This window comes from Stenella coeruleoalba (assembly GCF_951394435.1).
Source record: "Stenella coeruleoalba genome assembly, chromosome: 20".
NCBI classification, from domain to species: Eukaryota; Metazoa; Chordata; class Mammalia; order Artiodactyla; family Delphinidae; genus Stenella; species Stenella coeruleoalba.
Window position 1 is genome coordinate 49,216,911 of NC_137166.1, and position 19,527 is coordinate 49,236,437.

At 51.6% G+C, this 19,527-nt stretch overlaps 2 protein-coding genes across 4 annotated transcripts; one reads left to right on the plus strand and one right to left on the minus strand.

Annotated features, from left to right (window-relative positions):
• Positions 1–424: 424 nt before the first annotated feature.
• POLR1G (RNA polymerase I subunit G) lies at positions 425–3,104 on the plus strand. 2 transcript variants are annotated; one of them, XM_079908792.1, is made up of 3 exons: positions 425–540; positions 665–828; positions 1,525–3,104. In XM_079908792.1, exons 2-3 carry the CDS (start codon positions 722–724, stop codon positions 2,942–2,944), a joined length of 1,527 nt encoding a protein of 508 aa, XP_079764918.1. In that variant the 5' UTR covers positions 425–540; positions 665–721; the 3' UTR covers positions 2,945–3,104. The 2 variants fall into 2 exon arrangements, with proteins under 2 accessions (XP_079764918.1, XP_079764917.1); XM_079908791.1 differs by lacking the exon at positions 425–540 and adding an exon at positions 1,213–1,354 and having other exon boundaries at positions 688–828; positions 1,525–3,102.
• ERCC1 (ERCC excision repair 1, endonuclease non-catalytic subunit) lies at positions 3,003–18,482 on the minus strand (the record flags this gene model as incomplete). Of its 2 annotated transcripts, none has more annotated exons than XM_079908793.1 (10): positions 3,003–3,176; positions 3,498–3,566; positions 3,794–3,865; positions 5,245–5,344; positions 10,834–10,910; positions 11,899–11,998; positions 13,018–13,121; positions 16,541–16,756; positions 17,762–17,874; positions 18,335–18,482. In XM_079908793.1, 10 exons carry the CDS (start codon positions 18,480–18,482, stop codon positions 3,123–3,125), a joined length of 1,053 nt encoding a protein of 350 aa, XP_079764919.1. In that variant the 3' UTR covers positions 3,003–3,122. The 2 variants fall into 2 exon arrangements, with proteins under 2 accessions (XP_079764919.1, XP_079764920.1); XM_079908794.1 differs by lacking the exon at positions 18,335–18,482 and adding an exon at positions 18,172–18,208.
• Between the last annotated feature and the right edge of the window lie 1,045 nt (positions 18,483–19,527).

Genomic DNA, 19,527 nt, shown 5'->3' on the forward strand with positions numbered 1-19,527 from the left:
ACACGCACCCCAGGACAGGGAAGGGGCGCTAGTCAGGACGTCTACTCTCTCTCCCTTCCTCAAGGCCTTTGGAAATGTCCCCCCACGCACGAGACTAAGTCCTCGAGGGCATCTACCCGTCTTTTGGGCCACAGCCCCGCCCCTTAGTCGCACCGCCCCACGCGTGTCCAGCTCGGGAGTCCAGAGGCTCCGCCCTGGGATCCACAGGCTCCTCCCCCTATATTTCCCGCTCCCCTGGAGCCCAGAGCCCCGCCCCTGGCTGATAGTTAACGCCCTCGGGAGGAATTACCCCCATTCCTCCATTTTCCCACCTCTCTCACTCAAGTTCTGAATTTCTGAGGCATCTGGGCCTCCCTAGAAGGGACTGTAACACTGAAAGCACAGTCCTGCCGACCTAGACTCTTACCTGCCTCTCTAAGAATTTCAGTCCAATCGATCTTCCTGTCTCTTTAAGAGTAGGTCCTGTGAATGTGGCTGCCCCTTTAAGGCAACGTTGGAGCAAATCATGTCTGAGACTGTGCGGATACCCTCCGGGACCTGGTGAGGCTCTAACTCCCGCCAAACAGGCGAGTCGGCTGCTTTTGGGAGCAGACTTTGGGTAAAAGATGGCTTTCTCGGTAGTCTGCTGTGTACAAGTGGAAATTTCCCCCACTTGTGCTCACAGAGCGAGGGGGCTCAGAGCGACACCTCCCGCGCCCTGGTGCCACATGGACGCTCCCAGATGAGGCCCCACCCCTTTGGTTCCACGTGGTCGGCGGCGGGGCCTGAGTGGCTCTGGCTGCTAGGTCTGAGGCGTGGGTCCCGGGATGGCGGGGACCACGTCCGGCGGTGAGTTGCTTCATGGCGGGCCGACGGGGTGCAGAGTTGTCTGGCGGGAGGAGAAAAAGGGGTACCCTGGAGCGTTCGGACAGAAAAAGGGACATCCTCGGAGGCAGGATCAGCGGAGAGTGTATCCCCCGGGGGATGGCGGGCAGGGGGGGCGGGGAATTAGAATAGAGGGAAGATATTTTGGTGGGGGGCGGGAACAGCAGTGGAGAGAACAAGGGTTGGGTCGGCGGATATAGGTGCGCCTCTGGTGGACAGACGGGAGAGAGGAAAGTCGGGGTTAGAGGACTGGGACCCTCAGGAAGTTGGGACCAATGGACCAATAGGCGCCCTGAAGGATTGGACCAGCAATTAAGTGTCAGCAGACTCCCGTTTACCCTTCTGCAGGTGCTGCTCGGTTTTCTTGTCCCCCCAACTTTACTGCGACACCCCCAGCCTCAGAGCACACTCATTTCTCTTTGGAGGCGTTGACCGGCCCAGATACAGAACTGTGGCTTATCCAGGCCCCTGTAGACTTCGCCCCAGACTGGTGAGTGGTCCCATGCCACTTAGCAGGAATACTCCTCACCCCAGTGGCTGAACCTGGGGGGAATTTAGAGGGGCTTTCCTGGGGAACCCACAAATGCTGCTTCTCAGCTGCTGCCCCGTCTCACCAAAAGAATCTGACCAAGTTTCTGCCCTCCCCCTTTCTCCCTTCAGCCTCAACGGGCGACTCGTGCCTCTCTCTGGCTCCCGTATCTTGAAGGGCAAGTTGGCAGGCAAGCGGCACCGCTACCGGGTCCTCAGCAGCAGTGGCCCTCAGGCTGGAGGAGGAGCAACCCTGCTGGCCCCGTCAGCAGAGGCGGGAGGGGGACTCACCTCTGCCCCGGCGCTACAGGGCAGCCTGAGGATTTTTGAGGGTCCCCAGGAATCCCTAACAGGGACCCTGCTGCAGCCCATTCCAGCAAATCCCCCACCACAGATCCCCCCGGGCCTGAAGCCTCGGTTCTGTGCCTTTGGAGGCAGCCCACCAGTCACAGGGCCTGGGTCGGTCTTGGCGTTGAAGTCACCGGCTTCCGGGAAGAGGAAAAAGAAGAGGCATGTGCCAGAGCCCTCAGTTCCTCAGGAGGCAGTGAATGAGCCTAGGGCCCTGGAGGTGGACACAGCGTTGGGGTCCTCAGAGGTGGACGTGGGGAAGAAGAAAAAAAAGCAGCAGCTGAAAGACCTGGAGGTGACAGAGCCACTGGCAACAGAGCCTGCTGCTGAGATGTTGGAGCCTCTGGGAGCACTGTCCCCAGCCACCACCAAGAAGAGGAAAAAGAAGCCCAAAGAGGTAGAAATGGTCAAGCCAGAAATGGGGGTGCTGGAGTCAGAAGAAAAGACAGTGGAGCTGGAACTCATGGTTAAAAGTGAGCCTCTGGAAGAGACAGTCCTATCCCCCAGCAAGAAGAGGAAGAAGCAGACGGGGACAGAAGGGATGGAGCCGGTGGAGGGGATGATAGTTGAGCCTCAGCTGCAGATGAAGATGGAGCCACAGGAGGAAGCCATCCCACTGCCGTCCTCGAAGAAGAAGAAAAAAGAAAAGGGGTACAAAGTGATGAGGGAGCCAGGGACTGAGGTTATAGAGCCAGAGATGAAACCTCTGGAGCTCCCAGGGGAGATGATAGAGCCTGAGCTGCCACACGAAGTGGAGCCACAGGCTGAGGCAGTTCTGGCATCCCCCAGAAAGAGAAGGAAGAAAGAAAAACGACAGAATGCAATGATGGAGCCAGGGACGGAGGTGGTGGAGCCACGGGAAGAGGTGATGGAGCCCGAGCCTCAGGCAGCTCCAGCATCCACCAAGAAAAAGAAGAAGAAAGAAAGAGGGCACAAAGCGACAGAGCCAGGGACTGAGATGACTAACCCACAAGGTGAGATGATGGAGCCTGAGCTGCCACATGAGGGGCAGTCTGAGGCCGGGGCCGATCCGGCATCTACCAAGAAGAAGAAAAAGCGGGGCCGGGAAAGCTGGGTGCCAGAGACAGCATCCCAGGAGGAGATGCCAGAGCCGCTGCTGAATCCCGAGTCTGGGGAGGTGGCTCCCACGGGACAGGAGAGGGAGAGGAAGAGGAAGAAGAAGCCGCAGCAGGATCCCGTGTAAGTCTCCGCCAGCGAAACTGATGACTGCAACTCAGACAAGCTGAAAGTGGCCACCTGGGCCATCAGAAGGCGAGAGCAGAGAAGACCCCCACTCCCACTGACCACACCAGCACACCAGCCTGAGCCTGGACCAGGAAAGTGCTTTATTGTTACACCAAGGGCCTCCTTGGCAGCAGAGGTCATCGGGGCACTTTCAAGAAGGGCTCGTGTAAGACATCAAACAACCTTCGAGCCTGGAGGGGAGGGAGAAAGAAAAGGAAGCGGTCATTAAATGAGCCATTTGTTTGATACATCAGAGTGGGCTTTTGGTTCTTTTCCTCCTAGCTTGGAGGGGACTCGGGGGGCTAGGAGAGAAGTAGCCTGATCTGGATTCTATCCCAGACTGGCTGTGTGAGGTTGGGCTGGTCCACACCCTCTCTGGGCCTCGGTTTTCCCCATCTGTAGGAGAGGCACTGTGGGCCTTCTGAAACCTCAGAACTTTGGGGTTTGAGGTCCCTTTTACTTGGGGCTCCCTCCTGCCCCCAACCCCTCAAGCCCATTCCCAGGGCTCTTACCTTCTGGGGCCCCAGGCCTGGGCACAAGGCCAGATCTTCCCGCGATGCAGCTATGAGCTGTTCCAGAGACTGAGGAAGGTAGGAGCGAACGATCAGGGGAGGTGAACACAAAACTCTCCCCTGCCCCAGCTGATGAGGGGTGTAAAATATTCCTGGAAGGAACTGATATCCTGCAGGAGGGCAGGGGAGGCAGGAAGGATGGGGGAGAGGACAGGGAGGTAGAAGGGACGCAGGGGGCTTCCTCAAAAAGCAAAGGGGGTAGAAATGCCAGTCGGCACAAGGGAATTGTTCGTTACCCCAAAAGTAGTCAGGAGGGTCTGACTGTCCGTTTTGTTGACTGACTTCACGGTGGTCAGACATTCAGTCACCTGGAAGGGAAGGAGGGGGCAGAGGTGGATTGGAAGAAAGGAGAAAAAGACTGAGTCTGTGAGGGCGGCACTGGGTCGCTGCTGTATCCCCAGACTGCCCTGCATGCGGGAGGAGCTCAGTAAATGCTTTGGGGGCATGTTTTTTGATTATGTGTTCTGATGATTAAAAGGTCATCTCAGGGACTTCCCTGGTGGCACAGAGGTTAAGAATCCACCTGCCAAGGCAGGGGACATGGGTTCGAGCCCTGGTCCAGGAAGATCCCACATGCCACGGAGCAACTAAGCCCGTGCACCACAACTACTGAGCCTGTGCTCTAGAGCCTGCGAGCCACAGCTACTGAAGCGTGCTCACCTAGAGCCCATGCTCTGCAATAAGAGAAGCCACTGCAATGAGAAGCCTGTGCACCACAACGAAGAGTAGCCCCCGCTCGCCACAACTAGAGAAAGCCCGTGCGTAGCAACAAAAACCCAACACAGCCAAAACTAAATAATAATTAATTAAAAAAAAAAAAGGTCATCTCAGAGTGATCCCCAACTAGCTGAGAGGGTGTTGGTCATGTGATTCGAAGATAAACGCCATTTATCTTGAGTTGGTTCTGCCCTGGGCACAGACCATAGGCTCTGAAGTTGGACCCGAGTTCAAAACCAGGCCCCGCTGCTTACTCCCTGTGATACCCTGGGCAAGGGAACTGACCTCTCTGGACCTCCGTTTGCAGGCAAATGGGGGTCCTCATAGTACCCACCTCAGGGGTGGCTGTGGACATCCTCCATTACTCTATCATTGGAGCCCAGATTCAACAGTTCGTTCAGCAAATATTCCCTGAGCACTCACTGAGTGTTCAGTGGTGCTGGGGACACAGCAGGGATCGAGATAGCCCCAGCCCTGCCCTCCTGGGGCTCCCAGTCCAGTTCGGGAGACAAATCAGTTCCAGACATGGTGACCCAGATAGGGCTGGGACTGAGGGAGCCCAGCCGGGGGCCCTTGACCTGGCCTGGGTATCCGGGAGGACTTCCTGGAGAAGGAAGCATTAGAGCTGAGATGGGGAAAGATGGGATTAGGCATCTAATCAAGGCAGAGGGAACAGGCACAGAGAAGCGACAGAATGCGGGGGCAGACGGGGCTGCCGGGGTCAAATAGGCAAGGCCTTGGAGAGCATGGTGAGGGCACTGGGGAGCCACGGGAGGGTTTTGAGCAGGAAAGGGCAGGATCAGGTTTGTGCCTAGGAAGACCCCTCTCGCTGCTGTTTGGGCAGGAGAAAGGACTGGAAGCTGAGGGTGGGGTCAGGGAGGGAGAGGTATGACTCGAGATCAGAACTGCAGCTCATACCCCCAAGGAGGAGCTAGGGGGAGGCCCAGGCAGGGAGGTGAGGTGGCCTCACCCGGGAGACGAAGTCCTGCTCCAGCTTTTCCATCAGGAGGTCCGCCGGCTTCTGCTCGTAAGCCTTGTATGTCTCCAGGTACCGCCCGGCCTCCTCAGGGCTGGGGTGAGAGACATTCGGGTCAGGGGAAGGAGGGGTCATGTTTTAGATTAATCTCATTTGCTGACTCCAAGAATTCCAGACTCTAATGTACAGAGGAATGAATGTTCTCAACCTCCCCCAAGATGCCCCCTTGCTTGGTGCATCTTAACACATCTTTTCTGACTAAGGGCCAGAGGATGGGAGCCTGACCAGTTAGGTTCAGGCCCCACTTCCCACCTGAGTTACCCTGGGCCAATGGTTTTCATCTCTCTGGGCCTCGGTTTCCTCATCTGTAAAGTGGGGGACAATTGACAATTAAATGAGTCCACGCTAAGTGCCACGCCTGGCGCTTGGAAGTCTATTTAAGAAATGTTAGCTCTTCTGGGAGGGAGGTCGGTGCACAGAGTTTGGCCGGGTTCGAGAGAGAGAAAAACCAAAAGTACCATTTCTTTTCCCAACCACAGGAAGACAACCTCATGAAGCAGTCAGCTCCCACTACCAAGAAAAATGGAGCTTTGAAGGTCTTTCGTGTAGCACACCTTCAAAAGGAAAGAGCTCCGGACCCTGACTGCTGAATCTTTTACCACAACTAACCCAACTTCACAACCGCCATTCATTTTCCCATTAGGCACTGGGGTTTTTTTGACACGTAATTAACTGTTTCAAAGGTAGTTGAAACAACGAAATCATTAAAAGGGACTGTCTGTGTGTGGAATAAAGGAACAGGAAAAAGCTGGTCTTTTTTCTCTTTGGAACTCGAGGATATTGAGTTGAGTGGAAATAAATAAAGTATTTGTCTTAGCCTTCAGAGTCTAGCTAGTGAGCAATGTTTGTTGATTAAACGTTGATTTATATTTTTGAAAGAAACACTCAGTTTTCTAATTCTGTGTTTTTTCCATGGGCTTTGTTGCTTTCCTCTCACTGTAGCGGGGATTATTATTGTTATTGTTATTAATCATTTGTTCAGGACACACAAGTTAGCGCACTGTATCCGCTTCCTTGCTTTCACTTTTGCTCCACAGTACAACCAGGACGTCCTTCCACATCCACAGACGGAGGTCAATCTCATTTACTTAATGGGTCCAAAACATTCCCTAGTTTGGACGTAAAGACATGGGAAATATACCCTGTGTGGGGTCCCAGCTGCATTCCAGGCACTGTCCAAAGCCCTTTATGTTCAGAAGCTCTCCTGAGAGATCCTATAAGGCAGTTATTTTCAATCCATTACGCGGAGGGGGAAACAGACCAGCATTGCCCAAGATCACACGGCGAGGAGGAGAGACAGCTCCTTCAGTGGGTCTGTCTCACCTGGCTGGGCTCTCTATACTCCACTGTGCTACTTCCCACAGCAAAAAGAGCAATTTTTATACTTGCTTTTGTTTTAATATACAATTAATACATAAATACATTTTTCCAAATAGTCAAACAGTGTAGAGGTAACACACCCCCAGGGAGGGCACAGAATTACAAATACATTTACCCTTTGGCCTAAATACCCATTCCTGGGGTTCAGGGCAGTAGTGGGAGTGTTGCTGGTACCAGCAAAAGCTTGGAAATCCACCCAAGTGTCCACCATTAGGGGGCTACAGAGCTGGTCCATCTACACGGTAGAATATTATACAGCTGAAAATGAAAATACTATATAGCTGAAATAGCAAATGAATTACCAAGATATGAAAAGACATAGGAGGAACCTTAAAAGCCTATTGCTAGGACTTCCCTGGTGGCGCAGTGGTTAAGAATCCGCCTGCCAGGGCTTCCCTGGTGGCGCAGTGGTTGAGAGTCCGCCTGCCGACACAGGGGACGTGGGTTCATACCCCGGTCCAAGAAGATCCCACATGCCGCGGAGCGGCTGGGCCCGTGAGCCGTGGCCGCTGAGCCTGCACGTCCGGAGCCTGTGCTCTGCAACGGGAGAGGCCACAACAGTGAGAGGCCCGCGTACCGCAAAAAAAAAAAAAAGAATCCGCCTGCCAATGCAGGGGACATGGGTTCGAGCCCTGGTCCGGGAAGATCCCACATGCTGCGGAGCAACTGAGCCCATGTGCCAGACTACTGAGCCTGTGTGCCAAACTACTGACCCTGCGCTCTAGAGCCCGCGAGCCACAACTACTGAAGCCCGTGCTCCGCAACAAGAGAAGCCACCGCAATGAGAAGCCCACGCACCACAACAAAGAGTAGCCCCCGCTCACCGCAACTAGAGCAAGCCCGTGCGCAGCAACGAAGACCCAACGAAGCCAAAAAGGCACAGAGCTCCGAACCCTTGTAAATTCCTAAGTGATAAGAACGCCAGGAGCATCTTTTGTTCCTCTGAGGTGACTCTGGATGGCTCCTGGATGGGGGCTGGTAGCCAGAAAGTCCAAGCCAGGATTAGAAGCTTGGAATTTTCAGCCCCACCCCCGATCCTCCAGAGGGGAGAGGGGCTGGAAATGGAGTTAATAAGTGATCATGCCTACGTGAGAAGCCTCCATAAAATCCCAACACTAGTACTGGGGTTTGGGGAGCTTCCAGGCTGGCGAACACATCCACACCGGGAGAGTGACACACCCCAGCTCCACAGGGGCTCAGGCCCCTCCCAGACCTTGCCCTGTGTACCTCTTCAGCCATGTCCTTTATCATATCCTTTAATGAACTGGTAAGCAGAAGTGTTTCCCTGAGTTCTGTGAGCTGCACTAGCAAAATAATCAAACCTGAGGAAGGGGTCATTGGAGGTCCTGACCTATAGCCGGCTGGCCAGAGCACAGGGGATTACCTGGGCTTGCGACTGGCGCCTGCGGTGTGTGTGTGATGGGGCAGCGCTGCGAGCCCTTCACCTGTGGGATCTGACGGTATCTCCAGGTAGACAGTGTCAGAACTGAGCTAAACTGCAGGACACGCAGCTGGCAGAGAACTGCTTGGTGTGGGGAAAATCCTCCACATGTTTGGTGGCCAGCAGTGAAGGGCTTTGTGTGAGGAGTAAAGGAGACGCACAGGATGAAGTACTGGGCTTTCCAAACACACGAGGAGAACTGTGGATTTTTCTATTTCAGCTACATGCTGTATGATTCCAACTAGATGACATTCTAGAACAGGCAAAGCTACAGAGACAGTAAAAAGGTCAGAGGTTGCCAGGGGTTGGGGGAAGAAAGGGATGAAAAGGGCGAGCACAGAGGACCTTTCAGGGCAGTGAAATTATTCTGTAAAATAGTAACTGTGGACACATCACACCCATAGCATGTAAACACAAAGAGAGAACCCTAATGTAAACTGTGGACTTCAGTTAATAATAACGGTATCTCAATATTAGTTCATCAGTTGTAACAAATGTACCGCACTGATTAACACAAGATGTAAATAACTGCACAAACTGTGTGCAGGGGGAGAGGGGGTATGTGGGAACTCTCTGTACTTTCCAATCAATTTTTCTACAAACTTAAAATTTCTCTAAAAAAAAGTCTATTAGTTTTTTTATGTGGACACTATATTAGAATACTACACAGCTATAAAAAATAAAAAATAATGAGGCTGCTCTCTACACTGATATAGACATAGATATAGATATAGAAATGACACGACCACACAAGGCACAGAACAGTATATATACTAGGCTTACTTCTGTCTAAGAAAGAAAATTAACATGTTTTCACACGTGTTTGCGTTTTATAGAAACGTTGGAAGGAAATAAAGAAACCAACAATAATGGTGACCTGTAAGGGTGAGGGGAGTAGAGTGGGAGGGAAGGGGCAGGAGAGAGAGACTTTTAAGGGCATACACTACCATTTATATATATACTGTATACACATATACAGTATCTGAAAGCAATATAAAAACGGTATATATATATATATATATTATATATGTAGTTCAAAACTCAGAAGTGATTATATATCTTAATATATATACTTATGTGATATAGGTATATATTATATATACTTATAAAATATGTTATATAACTTATATAAATGTATTATACTTATATATTACTTATGTGTATACTCATATATACTTATATACACTTATAATATTTATATACTTACATTTTATAATACTTATACATACTTATATATACAGTATATATATATAATCACCTCTGATTTTTTAACTACATGAATATGCTACCTATTCTTTAACAAAAGAAACTAACCATTTCACATTCAGAAGAAAAGAGAAGGGCAGAGGACAGAAGTCTCCCTCCCCTCGGGACCTCCCCTTGTGCCATTCCCAAGGTTCAACACTGTTCACAGCTTGGAGCCCCTGCAGTTTGTTCACATCTGTATCTGTTCATAAACACGGCTCACTTTCCTTCCTTTTATACATAAATTAAACTATCACGCTCTTTGGTCCTGCAGCTTACTGCACGGATGGTGCCAGGAAGGCCCACGCCACTGCGGATCTGCACACCCAGGGAGGGATGATCGAAGGGGAGACATTCCGAGTGGGGGAATTTCTGCGTTGAAGAGTGTGTCTACTTCCTGTTTTAATAGCCAGTGAAGTCTCCTGCCAACCAAACATGCAGGTGCCCCTTTCATATTATCCATCTGACATTTTCACCAAATTAATGGGTGAAAAATAACGCCTCATTCTTTGAAAATTTACTTTTCCTGATAAGCTGTGTGGCTGATAGTTTTTTCATGTGTTCTTGGCAACCTGCGTTAGACGTTTAAAAACCGGGCTATTTTTTTCTTACTGAATTGTAAGAGGCTCTTTATATATACATATATATACACATATATACATATATTTGCATATATATATGTGTGTGTATATATATATATATATATACACACATATATATATGCAAATATATGTATATATACACGTAAATATGTAATAAATGTTTAAATACACTCCTATGAATATAAACATTTATATATATTTGAACTGTATAAATATAAAATTTATATATACATATATAAATTAGGGATCATAAGTCTTTGTTTTATATATATATAACAAGTATTTTCTCTTAGTTTGTCACTTGTCTTTTAACTTTGTTTACAGTATCTCTTACCATCTGGAAGTTTTAAATTTTTAATTTACTCAAATTGGGTAACCTTTTCCTTTATGGTGTCTAGGTTTTGGGTCTTGTTTTGGAAGACTTTCCCTACCACAGGATCATAATAAATATATATATATTTTATAAGATTTCTTTGAATACTTTTACTGTAGTTTTGCTTTTTGTGTCTATATTATCAAGATTTTGTTCTGATTATGGTGTGAGGAAGGGATGTCTTCTTTTCCCTATTGGAGAGCCAATGAAAATAGTCTTTAGAAACCTAGACTTGAAATTAATTATTCAGCCAGATTTTATGTCTAACTCATAAGTGCCTAGTATGGTCCTGGGATTTGATGTACGTCAAAGATATTAAGACCCTACTTTACAGATAAAGAAACTGAAGCCCAGAGAGGCAGTGCCTGGACCAGACTCACACAGGGAGCTCATGGGAGGAAGAAGGGCTGGGAAGATTTGGGGGCAGAAGGGGCAGTAACTCTCAGGATAGAGCCTGACCTGGGAGGGGGCCTCCATCTCACCTCCAGGCGAGGATCAGGGTGCAGTCGGCCAGGATGCACATCTTAGCCAGCTCCTTGAGGGCCTGCTGAGGGTCTTTCTGAGCAGAGAAGAAAATTAGAATGAGGGATCTGGGAGAAAGCAAAGAATTATAGTCTTGGAAGCAGAGCAGCTTAGGGTGCCAAGAGCCTATCACTCAACTGACACTCCCTAATCTCCAACTGGGTCCCCGCCTGTGCAGGACCCAGCAGTGACCGGGACAGCCCTGGCTGTGCCTTCCCGGGACTCACAGTGTGATGAGGGGGACAGACAGTCCCCAGTCAGTGATGACTCAAGAGTGGCCAGCACTGGGGTGGGAGAGCCAGAGGAGCATCTGTCCTACCTGGGGGATTAGGGAGAGCTTCCTAGAGGAGGGGATATCTGAGCTGGGACCTGAAGGAGGATGAGGAGTGAGGGCAACAGAGAGCAGAAAAGGGAATTCCAGGCATAGGGAACAGCGTGTGCAAAGGAAGGGAGGGGAAAGGCTTGAGGAAGTACAATTCACCACTATGGGATGGAGGCTGTGAAATGAAAGGGTGATCACGTGGAAGCTTAGAGATGAACCAGGAGAGCTGGGCAGGGATCGGGTGACACTGGGCCTCACGGGCCATGGAGAGCACTGGGGGATCACGGAGGGGTTGGGACATCAGATCTGTGTGCCAGAAGACCCCTCTGACTACTGCAGGGTTGAAGCTGGAGGCCACAAGACAAGAAAAGAGGCTGGGGCAGGGACCCAGGCAAGAGGGGAAAGGGCCTGGATCAGGGCCCGGCTGTGAGGATAGAATGAAACAGGTTCAAGAAGTATTGAAGTGGCAGAGGGCAGGGCCTGGTTGAAGGGGGAGTGGGGAAGGAGGAGACAGGTAATCTGACCCTCCACCTCCTGGCCAACACAGCTGTCCATCTCAGATGTGAGAAATTCCCCACTGGGGTTCCAACTTGCATTTCTCCTTAGAAGAGATTCAACAGTCTACCAGGCAACCGGGAGGCCCAAGGCTCCCCATTTCACAGATGGGGGCAGTGAGGCCAATGGAGGAGTGACCCCTGCTTACCACATCCACCTGGACGAGCAGGACCCGCAGGGCGAAGCTCTTCCCCAGGCTCTGCAGCCGCCCATGGATGTAGTCTGGGTGGAGGCTGTGGTAACGGAGACTGCGGGGCGGGAGAGGGAGGGTTGGTAGGTCTCCAGCTAAGAGACGCCAGAAGCCCTTCTCCCCTCTTGCTGGAAGGCAGAGGGCTTGGGGAGCACAGGCAGATCTGAGCTCAGAGAGGTTAAGTGACTTGCCCAAGGTCACCCTTCAAGAAAGGGGCATGAGGGGACTGGCAGTGAGGGATGCCTGGCTCTGACTCCCTGGAAGGGTGGACCCCCGGATTCTTCACCTAGGAAGAGAAGGACTTTAGGTTTCAGGTGGAGACCAGGAAACCCTAGAGAGTGTATACCGGGGTCAGGAGGTGGTGCTGCACAGCTGGTCTTGGGAAGCAGGGCCCATCCCCGGGACTGCCTGCTTTGACCACAGAGGGCGCTGGCACGGACGGGGTGGGGTGGCTTTGCCACCCAGGAACAAAGGGACATCTCTGCTATAGCAGCTCTCATACACTGCAGGGAGGATAGGAACTTAGAAGTTTCACTTCCCCTGTCTGGAGAGGGGCCGCCAGGAGTGGAGGGAAACTTATTTAACTGTGGCGACGGTTACAGAAATCCTGGCTCCAGTCCTGGTGTCCAGGACATCAGTCCCCCTCCTCCCGCAGCCCCAGAGTCCAGGCGCCCGGCCCCTCCTCCCTCAGACCCAGGATCCAGACCCCTGGCCCCTCCTCCCTCAGATCCAGGATCCAGACCCCCGGGCCCCTCCTCCCTCAGACCCAGGATCCAGACCCCCGGCCCCTCCCCCCTCAGACCCAGGATCCAGGCCCCCGGCCCCTCCCCCCTCAGACCCAGGATCCAGGCCCCCGGCCCCTCCCCCCTCAGACCCAGGATCCAGGCCCCCGGCCCCTCCTCCCTCAGACCCAGCGTCCGGGGCCCAGCTCTTGCTTCCGACACCAAGATCTCTGCCTCCCACACAGGGTCACACCTAGGCCCGGGCCGTGCCCAGAGGTCTCCCACACAATGGCCGAGAACACCCAGAGCACAGCCCTCGCAGGCCATCTGAGGGTGGGTGGCCCCCAGAGCTCACCTGAGGAAGAGGGCACAGGTGCTCTGGCCCAGCACGTAATCAGGAAGCACATCGCCAAACTCCCAGGGCACGTTGCGCACAAACCTCAGCACGGGGTTGCCCCTCTGGGGGGAGGGAGAACGGAAGCCATTAGCAGAGTGACCCTGGGCCCACCGCCACCCCAGGGCCCCTCCCCCCACCTCCTGCTTTGCACCCGGGGCTTCTCCAGCTCTGCCCTCCTCCTCTCCCCAGACTCCTCCTCCTCCGCAGCCTGGAATGTCCTTGGTACTGGGGCTCTGACCTAGGCCCCTCCTCCCTGGCCCTAGGCCTTAACTAAAGGGTCCCTGGGTCTCTCTCCAGCTCAGCCCTGTCCCCAGCCCCAGCTCGTGTGTCCTTGGTCCACTGGACACCTGTCCCCAGGGATCTACCTCACTGCACTCGGCACTGGCCTCCACACCTGCTCCCCCTCCCAGCCCCAGCTCAGGGCCGGCCCCACCATCCAGAGACCCAGGCCTTGTCCTACACGCTTCCCTCTCCCCCTCATCCACCAGGTGGGACATCTACCTTCTAAGCATCCCCCATGAATTCCTCCCCCTCCACTGCCATGGCCTCCACCCCACCTCCTCCTGGTCTCCTGCCCCAGTGGTGTCCCCTCCTGGCCACCCTCCAAACAGGAGCCAGACGGCTCTTCCTAAAGCACAAAGCTGCCCCTCTCCAGCTCTAAGCCCTGCCGTGGCTTCCCAGTGCCCTCAGGAGGAAGCTCCTCACCGTGGCCTGCGACCCTCCACAGGGTCAGAGCCCCGAAAGCCTGGTATCTGCCCAGCAGACTCCTCTCTCTAAACACCCCTCACAGACTTTCCTGGTGGCACGGTGGTTAAGAATCCGCCTACCAATACAGGGGACACGCGCTGGATCCCTGGTCCGGGAAGATCCCACAAGCCACGGTGCAACTAAGCCCGCGAGCCACAACTACTGAGCCCATGTGCCACAACTACTGAAGCCCACGCGCCTAGAGCCCGTGCTCTGCAACAAGAGATGTCACTGCAATGAGAAGCCCGCGCACCGTGGCAAAGAGTAGCTCCCGCTCGCCGCAACTAGAGAAAGCCCACGCGCAGCAATGAAGACCCAACGCTGCCAAAAGAAATAAATAAACCCCCGCCTCATGCTCTACCCTGTAGCCCAAGACCAAAATACTGTGAGCAGGTCAAGCTCTAATCTATTCAGGTATCTGAGTGCCTACTGTGTGTCTAAGTGCTGGGGATACAGCCGTGACCAAGAGGACATAGATCCCTGCCCTCGTGGGGGACACAGACATTAAACAAAAGCATCTCAGGGACGAACATGTAATTACCAAGTGAGGTGGAATTCAGCTCTAATAAGGGTGTGGTATCTGCTCTCGGGGTGGACTGTGGAGTGGTCAGAGCAGCTGGGGTGGGAAGGGTCTGCAGGGCTCCCAAGTCCCACAGGCTCTGGGCCATCTGAACCTGAGCCACTGGGAGCCATGGAAGGGCTTTGGGCAAGGGAGGGGCGGAATCCAATTTTTTTTTTTTTTTTAAATTGAAGCACAGTTGATTTACAATGTCATGTTAATCTCTGCTGTACAGCAAAGTGATTCAGTTATACATATATATATACATTTTTAAATATTCTTTTCCATCATGGTTTATCATAGGATATTGTATATAATTTTCTGTGCTATGCAGTAGGACCTTGTTGTTTATCCCAATTTTAATTTTTAAAGAAGTATTTTGTCCACTTCACGCCCATTAGAATGACTGAAATCCAAAAGACAATGACAAGTGGTGACGATATGGTGAGAATGGAAACTTCATCCACTGCTGGTGGGAATGTAAAATGATGCAGCCTTTTAGAAGACAGTTGGGGGTACCTGAGAAAGTTACACATACAGTTACCATGCGACCCAGCAAATCCACTCCTAGATAAATACCCAAGAGAACTGGAAACATATGTTAACAGCAGTACACAAATGTTCACAGCAGCATTTTCATAATAATTGAGAGATATGAACAACCCGAACGCCCATCGATGGATGAATGGACAAACAAAGTGGCATGTCCATGCAATGGAATACTATTTAGCAACAAAAAGGAATGAAGTACTAATTCGTGCTACAACATGGGTGAACCTTGAGAGCATTATGCTAAGTGAAAACAACTAGTCATCATTTGCTAGACATTTGGGTTGTTTCCACTTTTTGGCTATTGTGAATAATGCTGTTGTGAACATGTGTGTACTAGATTTTGTGTGGACGTAAGACAGTGGTCCCTCAGTATCCACAGGGGATTGGTCCCAGGACCCCCTGGATATCAAAATCCACAGATGACGTAGTACAGTTGGCCCTCCGTGTCTGCGGGTTTTGTATCCATGGTTGCAGAAGGTTGACCGTATTTTCATTTCTCTTGCATATATACCTAGAGGTGGAACTGCACGGTCATAGGATAACTCTATGTTTAAATGTCTGAGGAACTGCCAGGCGGTTTTCCAAAGTGACTGCACCATTTTACATCCCCACCAGCAGTGTATGAGGGCTCCAACTCCTCCAACACTCTCCCCACCCTTGTTATTGTCTATCCTTTTGATTCTAGGGTATGACGTGGTATCTCATTGTGGTTTTGGTTTGCGTTTCCCTGATGGCTAAAAATTTTGAGCATATTTCATGTTCTTGAGTCCCATTATTATCTCTGTACACTGCTGCTCTCTCCTTCCAGAATGCCAGCCCCGTCAATGGCGGAGACTTTATCTGCAATCTCCAGAGCTTAGAACTGCACCAGGTAACCTCTGAAGATATTTATGGATTGTAAGTGGGTGAACCCCCATTTTAAAGGCTCAGAGGGGTTAAGTCACCCAAGATGATGCCCAAGATGACACAGCTACTGTGTGGCAGAGTGGGATTCAAACTTGGGCCTGTGTTCAACTGTTTTTGAGTAAATGGACAAACCTGGGAACAGGAAATGTAGCTTCAGGAACACCATCATGCCCCCAACCGTAAGAGTTGGGGTGCTATGGACTGAATGTCTGTGTCTCCCCAAAATCCATAGGTTGAAATACTACCCCCCCAATGTGATGATATTAGGAGGTGAAGGGAGGTGATTAGGTCATGAAGGTGCAGCCCTCATGAATGGGACTAGCACTCTCATAAAAGAGACCCCAGAGAGCTCCCTCACCCTTTCCTACGCTGTGAGGACACAGTGAGAAGATGGCTGTCTATGAACCAGGAAGCGGGTCCTCACTAGACACCGAATCTGCCAGCGCCTTGATCTTGGACTTCTCAGCCTCCAGAACTGTGAGAAATAAATGTTCGGTGTTCAGACCACAGTCTATGGTATTTTTGTTACAGAAGCCTGAACAGACTAAGACATGGGGCATACTCAACCCACACACGCTAGTTGAATGGATGAATGGTGCTGTTGAGAGCATAATGGCTAGAACTCAGAACTCCTTCCTTGTCCACTAGAAAGCCCTCCCTATAACCACGTTTCCCACCAGAAACCCCAAAGCCCCACTTCTCCAGCCCCCTCCTCACCTGCCGGGGGCTCACAATGATGCTGTTGGATTTTGCTCCTGGTTTGGGGGCCTGGTTGGGGGTCTCTCCTGCCAGGGGTTCTGGCCCTATGGGGCGTGTGGCTCCAGGCCCTCCTGGAGGTCCTGAGATGGCGTACTCGGCGTAGGTCTGAGGAGCCGGCTGGGGGGAGGTCTCCACAGTGGGCAGGCTCCGTGTGGATTTGAATAAGGGCTTGGCCTGTGGGGAGAGGTGTGAGAGGGCATACAAAATCTGAAGCTAGCCACTTCTCCCCACCTCCTCGGCCTCTACCCTGGTCCCAACCACCATCTTCTCTCCCTTGGGCCACTGCAGTCACCTCCTCACCAGTTACCTGCCTCTGCCCTTACCTCCCACAGTCTGCTCCCCACACTGAGTCATATCATGTTCCTCTTCTGCTCAGAGCCCTTAGGTGGTTCCTACTCAGAGTAAAAGCCAAAGCTGTCACTTCAGTCCTCAAGCCTCGTAGAGATCTGCCCCTGCCCCCTTGCCTCAAGGACCTCACCTTCTACGCCTTCCCCTGGCTTTCTCTACCCCAGCCCCACTGGCCTTCCTGCTGCCCTAAAACTTATCAGATTCTCTCTGACCTCAGGGCCTTTGCACTGGCTCTTCCCTTCCCCCCTGATGTTGCATAGCTCGCTCACTCACTTCTTTCACATTTTGGCAAAGGCATCATCTCCTCCAAGAGGCCCTCCCTTGACTGTTCTATCTAAGGTAGCTCTTCTCCCCCATCACACCCTCTATCCTTAGCCTACTTTCTTTTTCTTCCTAGCACACAGGTGGCAGCCACTACTTATCACCAGGCAATTGTGTTCCTGTAGGATTGAGATCTCTGTGTTGCCAGATGCTTTATTTACCAAAAGATGTCAAAAGTGCAGATTTCTTTAAAATTGCCAAACCTTCCAATTCTCAACTATCAGCAATAAATTCACTCCTTGCAGAACCAGGGTTCTGGCCATGTAAAACGTATCTCAGGACTACTTCCTGGCTGCCAGTTTGCAGCCGCTGCCTTAGCCCTCCTGACCATGACATTTTACTTTTTACAGGAAACTGATACTTGCAGAAGGCAAAAAGACTGTCTTCTCAAAGTGACCCAGGCCCCAACATTTCCTAACCCACACTGTGGTCCCACAGGCCCCTTCCTGTCCCCCTTCCTCCCAACCACCCCCCAAGCCTCCCAGCAGTCCCCCCATCTCCTAGTCCTACCCCGGGAGGAGGGACCTCATCCTCGTCCACTGGAATGAGGAATTTCTTCCTTGTGGGTGGGCCAGCGGGCTTCTCCACTCTCTCTTCGTCCATCGCAAGGTCCTTCTGGGGGCCTGAAAATAAAGCCGTGGCGTCGGGCGCGAGCGAAGCATCGACAGTCCCCAGAAGGAACCCCCAGACACAGCCGTACCCCAAAAAAAATTCCAGGGGCTCCATCGCGTCCAGGTCCAGACATCCAGGGCCCCAGGTTCTATAAGGCCCCGCCCCTTACCGGGACACACTTTCCTTTCGCCACACCCTTCAGGGTCCCACCTTTCTATTCTCCCCGCCTTCACTGTTCCCCGCCTTCCGTTTGCCAGGCCAGACCACTGTCCCCAACCCTCCGTCCACCCCGCCCCCAAGGCTCGCACCAGGATGCCTTTCCCCCGCTCAAACCTTCCCTCGCTCCACCTTCTCAAACTCTCAGACATTGTAACGATTGATTGGCTTCTGCATCTGCCAATCGCCACCGGCGGTCTCAACCCCACGCCCCTCTCAACACAGCCCCGCGGTCTCAGCGTCCCGAGAACTCACCTCCTCGCCTCCGGGCCGCGAAAGAAAGACAGGAGAGAGATCGAGGCGTCCCACCGCCGGCGCGGCCAGCGTAGCCCCAGGCTGGTCGCACTTCCGGCCTCTCTAGCCCTCCAGCCCGCTCCTGACGTTCCCCAAAGGCGTAGAGCATCGAGAGAGGCGGTTCCTCGCGCAGCTCTCTATGGTTCTGGAGGACTGCGGAGGTTTGGGTTTCGAGAGAGCTGTCCGCCTCTGGCCCTCAGCGTCTCCCGTTGCCGAGCAGTTTGATTTCAGTGCTCTTATTGAGCTCCTCTTGTGTGCCTGGGCTCTGGGCAGGGCTTAGTGGAGAAGGGATGGCGGGTAATCAAACTAGGTTCCTTCTCTCAGTACAGACTTGGGTTTGAATTCCAGCTCTGTCATTGACTTAGCCTCAGTTTCCCCATTCACTCATTCTCTTATTCCACATACATTGCCCCAGATAACGATAGCCCCGCTCCGCCCTTCTGGAGCTCACAACGCATTGGGAGAGACAAACCCTTTCCCAAACAGTGACGATCCAGAGTGGACAGGGCTGGCTAGGAGACCCCAGAGGGCCCGGGAGGGGGGTGGGGCAGGGAACACCTAATCCAGCCCGAGGGCAAGGATAGAGCTTCTTAGAGAAAGGGACATCTGAGCAGAGACCTGGTTGATGAGTAAATATTAGTCATTTCCTGAAAGGATAGTATCACACTGTTCTAACTTGCAACTCTCTGATTACTAAGGAGAGAACATCTTTCTGTGAGTTTATTGGTCTTTAATAGTTTGTTTTCTGTGGGTTGCTTGCGCATATCCTTTGACCATTTTTTCAATGGTTGTATGCCTTTTTTTATTACTGTTAATGTGTCAGAGTACTTTATGGATTCCAATTCTAATTGTTAGTCAGTTACACATATTCCAAATATTTCCTGCTAGTTTGCACTTTATATTTTAACTTTATTTATTTATTTTTCTCACACAGAAGTTCTTAGTGTTTATTCACACCTATTTATCAATCTATCCTGACTTTTGGTGTGTTTAAGAGGCTTGCCATACCCCAAGGTCATATAGTTTATCACTTCTTTTAATACTTTTCCTAGTTTTGATTTTATTTCTTTCATCCATATGAGACTTATTTTTGAAAATGTACTAAGGTAGGAATTTATGGTAGATATAGCTAATTGTCCAGATACCATTTATTT